Below are 8,324 nucleotides of genomic sequence, written 5' to 3'. Positions count from 1 at the left end.
TACAGCTGAAAATCGCTTGGGTTATGTCTATCAGTTTTGTACATCGAGAGACTGAAATTCTTGCCCATTCTTCCTTGGCAAACAGCTCGAGCTCAGTGAGGTTTGAAGGAGATCGTTTGTGAACAGCAGTTTTCAGCTCTTTCCACAGATTCTCGATTGGATTGAGGTCTGGACTTTGACTTGGCCATTCTAACACCTGGATACGTTTATTTGTGAACCATTCCATTGTAGATTTTGCTTTATTTTTGGGATCATTGTCTTGCTGGAAGACAAATCTCCGTCCAAGTCTCAGGTCTTTTGCAGACTCCAACAGGTTTTCTTCAAGAATAGTCCTGTATTTGGCTCCATCCATCTTCCCAGCAATTTTAACCATCTTCCCTGTCCCTGCTGAAGAAAAGCAGGCCCAAACCATGATGCTGCTGCCAGCACCATGTTTGACAGTGGGGCTGGTGTGTTCAGGGTTAATGAGCGGTGTTGCCTTTATGCCAAACATATCATTTGACATTGTTGCCAAAACATTCGATTTTGGTTTCATCTGACCAGAGCACCTTCTTCCACATGCTTGGTGTGTCTCCCAGGTGGCTTGTTTCAAACTTTAAACACTTTTTATGGATATCTTTGAGAAATGGCTTTCTTTTTGCCACTCTTCCATAAAGGCCAGACTTATGCAGTGTACGGCTGATTGTTGTCCTATAGACAACTGTCCCACCTCAGCTGTAGATCTCTGCAGTTCATCCAGAGTGATCATGGGCCTCTTGGCTGCATCTCTGATCAGTCTTCTCCTTGTTTTAGATGAAAGTTTAGAGGGACGGCCGGGTCTTGGTAGATTTGCAGTGGTATGATACTCCAATTTAAATATGATCCCTTGCACAGTGCTCCTTGGGATGTTTAAAGTTTTGGAAATCATTTTGTATCCAAACCCGGCTTTAAACTTCTCCACAACAGTATCGCGGACCTGCCTGTTGTGTTCCTTGGTCTTCATGATGCTCTCTGTGCTTTAAACAGAACCCTGAGGGTATGTTCACACGTTCAGGATTTCCATCCTTTTTTTTTCAGGACAGTTTTTTTTAAAAAACTGCAGCTCTTGGCAGAAAACGCAGGTCCTTTTTTTGTCCTTTTTTGATGCGTTTTTGATGCGTTTTTTGATGCGTTTTTTTATCCTTTTTTTACTGTGTGTTTCCTAGGAAGCTTTTTAGGGCTAAAATGGCTGAAAATACCCTAACCCTACCCCTAACCCTACCCCTACCCCTAACCCTACCCCTAACCCTACCCCTATTCTAACCTTAGTGAAAAAAAAAAAAAAAAATTCTTAATTTTTTTTATTGTCCCTACCAATGGGGGTGACAAAGTGGGGGGGGTGTCATTTACTATTTTTTTATTTTGATCACTGAGAGGTTATATCTCAGTGATCAAAATGCACTTTGGAGCGAATCTGCCGGCCGGCAGATTCGGCGGGCGCACTGCGCATGCGCCCGCCATTTTGCAAGATGGCGGCGCCCAGGGAGAAGACGGCCGGACGGACACCGGGACGCCGGGTAAGTATAAGGGGGGGAGATTAGGGCACGGGGGGGGCATCGGAGCACTGGGGGGGGGGGCATCGGAGCACGGGGGGCAGCCACACTCCGCCCACGCACTTCCGCCCGCTCCCCCGCACTTCCTGCTGCAGCGGTTCTGCACATCAAATCGCAGTAAAACCCGCAGATATATTTTTGATCTGCGGGTTTTACTGCGATTTTGACCTCACAATGGAGGTCTATGGGTGCAGAACCGCTGCGGTTCAGGAAGAAGAATTGACATGCTCCTTTTTTCCGGGAGCTATTCAGCGCGGCTTTTTTTTTACAATTTCCGGACCATGTGCACAGTGTGTCCTGTTTTCCATAGGGTACAGTGTACTGTACCCTGCATGGAAAACAGCTGCGGAACCGCAGCGGCAAAACCGCCGCGGTTCCGCGGTAAAAAACGCACTGTGTGAACATGGCCTGAGACTATCACAGAGCAGGTGCATTTATACGGAGACTTGATTACACACAGGTGGATTATATTTATCATCATTGGGCCTTCAGGACAACATTGGATCATTCAGAGCTCCACAATGAACTTCTGGAGTGAGCTTGCTGCACTGAAAGTAAAGGGGCCGAATAATATTGCACGCCCCACTTTTGAGTTTTTGAATTTACACAAAAATTAAAAAATAACCCAAAAATTTTGTTCAACTTCACAATTGTGTTCCACGTATTGTTGATTCTCCACCAAAAATTTACATTTGGTATCTTTATGTTTGAAGCATGATATGTGGGAAAAGGTTGAAAAGTTCCAGGGGGAAGAATACTTTCGCAAGGCACTGTATATATGTCCAGCTTTAGACTATATTTAGAAGGTGCATTTTTATTCACACACAATATGTACATATTCTAGCATATGGGACAAGAGGGAAATACAACCAATCTAAGGATACATTTAGATGGCCATATACCGGGTCCATGTCAGAGCCAAATAGCACTGTTCTTTTGGAGATCAGATTGAGCACCAAGCATTCAGTGCTTCTCACCTCATTTGGTATTCATTATACATCATTGTGTATTCCTGCACTCCTCCATTCTTTTTGGCTTGGATAAATATAGCCAATCCTAATGTGAGATTACATTTGTTAGAAAAACTTAATAAAATAATGAGAAAAAGACCAGCATACCACAATATCATTTAATTGTTTAGAAGATTGCAGTCCAGATGGCCAAGATCTGGATATTAAAACTGGTCACCTAGCTGCTGGCAAAAAAAATAAAAAAAATAATGTGCAATTATTTGAGCGCTGAAATCAGGGTTCAGCAGCAGTGTGCTCACATTTGTAAATTCTCTCTCATAAAAAAGTTCAACTAGTTTTTCCTCTGATTGAGAAGGCAGACTGTGTATCCGACTGGTCAAGAATACTACTTCAGTAAAGATGGTGGGTGATCACTATGGCAAAATCTTGATCCCGTTTGGTCCAGTACTAGATAATTACGGATTTTCACGACTGGCTGTAATTGGAGCTTTGGCTTCCATTTGGTCCTTGATCCCCTTCACTAGTTAAACAAAAAAAGAACAAAAAAAAATTAAAAAAAAAAAAAAAGGTTGAAATATTAGCATTTTAGATTACACATTTACCAAACTAAAGACTGTCTTAATAAAAGGGTAAAATTACAGAGCGCTTCTGAAAACAAGCAAAATTCCTCTGTTCAAGCAGTCATTTTCTATTTTGCTCATGGCTTGTTTGCCTTTGTAGCCAGCCACTGCTGTAACGATCGCTATACATGAGCAGAGCTTACAAGCTTTCAAATAGAACTTGTAAGCACTACTCTGAATTTGGCCAGGATCACTGAAGCTCGCCGTTAGCAACATCTTTGCAGCATCGGAGGAGCGCAGTGGCACTGCAGCTGGCAAAGCAGACTCCGAGCCACATTGGGGAACTACAGTGGCACTGCAGCTGGCAAAGGCAAAGCTGACTCCCAGCCACATCAGAGGAGCACAGTGGCACTGCAGCGGCAAAGGCAAAGCTGACTCCCAGCCACATCAGAGGAGCACAGTGGCACTGCAGATGGCAAAGGCAGAGCTGACTCCCAGCCACATCAGAGGAGCACAGTGGCACTGCAGCTGGCAAAGGCAGAGCTGACTCCCAGCCACATCAGAGGAGCACAGTGGCACTGCAGCTGGTAAAGGCAGAGCTGACTCCCAGCCACATCAGAGGAGCACAGTGGCACTGCAGCTGGCAAAGGCAGAGCTGACTCCCAGCCACATCAGAGGAGCACAGTGGCACTGCAGCTGGTAAAGGCAAAGCTGACTCATAGCAACATCGGAGGAGCGCAGTGGCACTGCAGCTGGTAAAGGCAAAGCTGACTCCTAGCCACATCAGAGGAGCACAGTAGCACTGCAGCTGGTAAAGCATTAAGCTACTTACTGGTAGCGGCATTTCTCGGAGGCCCATGACAGCACGACGAGAGAGGGGATCCGCCCATTAGGAACAGGAAACCTACAGATACAAAAGGGCGGTACCTCTCCCTTGCCTCAGTTGTATTTCAGAGTCTTGAGAGGACTACCGCGGGTAGTGGTACACAAAAATATACACTATATACAGATTATATACAAAATATCAGACATCTATTGGGACTGGTATCGTATTGTGAAATATATACATCTATAGGAAGTGCAACCCCCAGTGAATAGGGAGGGAACTAAGGGTGCTGTCATGGGCCTCCGAGAAATGCCGCTACCAGTAAGTAGCTTAATGCTTTACTCGGACTCCCATGACAGCACGACGAGAGAATTACAGAGATGTAAGCTTCCTTAGGGAGGGACTATGGCCTGTAGCACCCTTAACCCGAATGTGAGATCAGAGGAAGCCCCCAAATCCAACCTATAGTGCTTAAAGAAGGTGGACAGGGATGACCATGTGGCCGCCTTACATATCTGGTCGATTGATACTCCAGACTTTTCCGCCCAGGATGTAGCCATGGCCCTGGTGGAATGCGCCCTCAGATTCTGCGGAGCCGGACCTCCACCTGCAGTGTAAGCCAAAGAGATAGCCTCCCTAATCCACTTTGCTAGTGTGTACTTTGATACCCTAAGTCCCTTTCTAGGGTTTTGGAAAGATAAGAACAACGCATCATCTTTCTTCCACGTGTCAGTAATAGAGATGTATTCTAGCAGGCATCTCCTAACATCTAATGTATGGAGTAGTTCTTCAGGGTTGGAGGGATTGGGAAGGAAGGATGGTAAAACTATCTCCTGTGTCCTGTGAAACAGTGATGACACTTTTGGTAAATAGGCTGGGTCCGGTCTGAGGATTACTCTGTCTGGTAGAAACTCTGTATAAGGGGATACCCTGGAGAGTGCTTGTATGTCCCCAACTCTACGGGCAGATGTAATTGCCACCAGAAAAGCTGTCTTAAGAGATAGGGCCTTAATTGAAGCTGATTGTAAAGGTTCAAACGGCTCTCTAGTCAATGCTGACAGTACTAGGTTGAGATCCCAAGGCATAGATCTATCTTTATGTATGGGTCTAGATCTAATAGATGCTTTAATGAACCTCGAGATCCAATTATTGGCGATGTTACATGAAAATAGAGCACCTAGGGCCGAGACCTGTACCCTTAGAGTACTAGTGGATAGATCTAGCTCTAAGTCTTTTTGCAGAAATTCTAAGATTTGTTTTATAGGTAATCCCTCTTCTAAATTAAAATCAGAAGAGGCCAGAAATTTCCGCCAGGTTCTAGCATAAATTGTTGTGGTTATTTGCTTTCTACTTTTCATAAGGGTCTCAATTAGACTCGGGGAGAACCCTTTGCTTTTTAGCAACGCCCTTTCAAAATCCATGCCGTTAAATGGAGATTCTTTACTTGAGGATGACTGATCGGACCCTGGTAGAGCAGATCTGGAATGTCCGGAAGTACCCAGGGGTCCTCCACTGACATGATCCTGAGCCAAGTGAACCAGGCCCTTCTGGGCCAGAATGGGGCATTCAATATAACTCTGGCCCGATCTTCTCTTATCTTCCTGACTACTAGGGGTAACAGGCCTAGTGGAGGAAATGCATACGCCAGTTGAAAATCCCATTTGATCAGAAAAGCGTCTACCGTCAGAGGATTTTCCCTGGGATTTAGGGAACAAAATTTTGTTGTCTTCCGGTTGTCCCTGGTAGCAAATAAATCTACTTCTGGATGTCCCCATTTGTGGACGATCTGATCGAACACGCAATTGTTTAGGGACCACTCCCCTTGTCTCAAGGTGTTGCGGCTTAGAAAGTCCGCTTTGATGTTTTCTTTTCCTCTTATGTGTAGAGCGGTTAGGGATAAGAAGTGATTTTCTGCTGTCTGGAACAGACGATCCGCCACTCTCATCAGTGACTCAGAATGAATTCCACCCTGATGATTTATGTATGCGACTGCCACCTGGTTGTCCGATAGGATCTTGACATGATGACCCTGCAGATATATGAGGAATTTTTTCACTGAAAGCTCTACTGCCATTAACTCTTTCTGGTTGGAGGAGGCTGATGTTAGGGGAGGGGACCAAAGACCCTGAACCATCATGTGATCCATGTGTGCTCCCCAACCCGAAGGGCTAGCATCCGTTGTTACAACACGTGTTACCTGTGACACCCAGGGAACTCCCGCTGATAAGTTTTCACTGTCTAGCCACCACCTAAGAGATGTGAGTGCTTTTGGACCTAAGGTAATCTGATTCTGCAGGGACCCCTGTAAGATTCTATCATTAACCAGCACCTCGGATTGTAACGGTCTGGTGTGGAACTGGGCCCAACGGACGGCGGGAATGCAAGAGGTTAAAGAACCCAATAGTGACATAGCCTGTCTAAGGGTCATGGATGGCTTATCAATTGCCCTAGACACCTGTTGCTGGATATGTAACAACTTGTCGGGTGGAAGACAACACTGTTGGGATTCTGAGTTTAACAATAGTCCCAAAAATCTTTGTATTTTCTGGGGCTGTAAACGAGATTTTTCGTAATTTACGATCCACCCCAGATGCTCAAGTTTGGATGTGGCTGTCTCTAGCTGAGAACGGCAATGGTCTGCAGAGCTCCCTACTATAAGAAAGTCATCCAAGTAGGGAATAATTAGGATGTCAGACTCTCGTAAGTGTGCCATGACTTCGGCCACTAACTTTGTAAACACCCTAGGAGCTGCCGATAAGCCGAAGAGAAGAGCTCTGAACTGGAAATGGCGAATCTGGCCCCCCATTGACACAGCTACTCTCAGGAATCTCTGGAAGTGTTCATGTATTGGAACATGATAGTATGCATCTTTTAGATCTACAACTACCATGAAACAGTGATTAAACAACATTTTTATTGCTGAATTGATTGTTTCCATTTTAAATGATTCATTGACCAGGAACTCATTAAGACATTTGAGATTAATGATCGTTCTAAAAGATCCGTCTGGCTTCTTAATCAGAAAAAGAGGAGCATAAAATCCCCTTCCTCTTTCCGATTCCGGAATTTCAATCAGCACGTTCTTGGAACATAAGTTGATAACCTCTGCTTCCAGGGCTGCTTGCTCAAGGCGGGAGGAACGTAAAGGGGTTAATTTAAATTTTTCACGAGGCCAGTGATTGAAGTCCAGTTTTAGACCTTCAGTAATGATGCCTCTGACCCATTTACTGTTTGTAATGTCAAGCCAAGCTGAAGAGAATGCTGACAGTCTACCCCTCACAGGGATCGCTAGTCATTGGTCCGGTTTTTTCTGATCCTTTGAGGAACGGCGAAACATATATCCTGTACCTCTACCGCGTCTGTCTTCCCATCTGAAACTTTCTCTAGTGGGAGAGGACCCGCGTTTCTTCCCGCGACCAAATCTCCTTCGATTGAACGGCCGGTAGTAAGATGGATATAGATTGGGGAATTTCTTTTTGTCATCCCCTGCTTTTTCCAACAACTCGTCCAGAGTTGGACCGAAGAGGTATTGTCCTTCACACGGAATGGCGCAGAGCTTGGTTCTAGACTGAATGTCACCTGACCAGCATTTCAGCCACAAGGCCCTGCGAGCCGCGTTGGATAGTCCTGCCGCTCTGGCCGCCATTCTGACAGAGTCCACCGATGCGTCCGATAGGAAGGCTGCAGCATTCTGGATGGTCGGTAGAGCCTTCAGAATAGTGTCCCTGGATGCACCGTCCTTAAGCTGAGACTCTAACTGATCTAGCCAGACCATTAATGATCTGGCCGTACATGTTGCCGCCACAGCAGGTCTGAGAGATCCAGCCGCCATCTCCCAGGTACCTTTAAGGAATATATCTGCTTTACTGTCCAGAGGATCTTTGAGGGTCCCCATATCCTCAAAGGGTAATGAGGCTTTCTTTGACGCCTTTGCAACAGCCGCGTCCAATTTAGGAGCTTTATCCCATGTATCCACAACCAGATCGTCAAAGGGATACCTGCGTTTTAATGCTGGTGGTAAGGCCCCCTTTTTTTCTGGTTTCTTCCATTCTCTAAGGATCAAGTCCTGAATCTTTTCGTTTACCGGGAAAGATCTATGTTTTTTACGATCAAGTCCGCTAAACATCATCTCCTGTTTCTAGGGTTGTGATTTAGGTTCCTCTATACCCATGGTGCCTCTAACTGATTTGACAACTTAGTCGATTTTATCCAAGGGTAGACAGAATCGTCCTGACTCCTCATCTGATGAAGAGGAGAGAGGACTGGAGAGATAGGAATTTTCCTCTCTTTCTTCCTCTGAAGAATTAGAGTCCAAGAGAGTCCTATGCTTCGAGCCTTCCGCTTGGGATAGGGACCGTAGTGATTCCCTTACTTCCAGCCGGATCATTTCCCTCAG

At 45.5% G+C, this 8,324-nt stretch overlaps 1 protein-coding gene across 1 annotated transcript in view; it reads right to left on the bottom strand.

The window, feature by feature from the left end:
* Positions 1 to 2,686: 2,686 nt before the first annotated feature.
* Positions 2,687 to 8,324, bottom strand: part of CCNC (cyclin C) — a 53,679-nt gene continuing 48,041 nt past the window's right edge. Inside the window, exon 12 of the mRNA XM_069726314.1 lies at positions 2,687 to 3,062. Within this exon, the coding sequence (XP_069582415.1) occupies positions 3,008 to 3,062 (55 nt within the window). The 3' untranslated portion in view covers positions 2,687 to 3,007. The remainder of the gene's footprint in view (positions 3,063 to 8,324) is intronic.

The sequence above is a fragment of the Ranitomeya imitator genome, chromosome 5 (genome assembly GCF_032444005.1).
Source record: "Ranitomeya imitator isolate aRanImi1 chromosome 5, aRanImi1.pri, whole genome shotgun sequence".
NCBI classification, from domain to species: Eukaryota; Metazoa; Chordata; class Amphibia; order Anura; family Dendrobatidae; genus Ranitomeya; species Ranitomeya imitator.
Note: the sequence above shows the minus strand (reverse complement) of the source record. Positions and strands in the feature narration are given on the sequence as shown.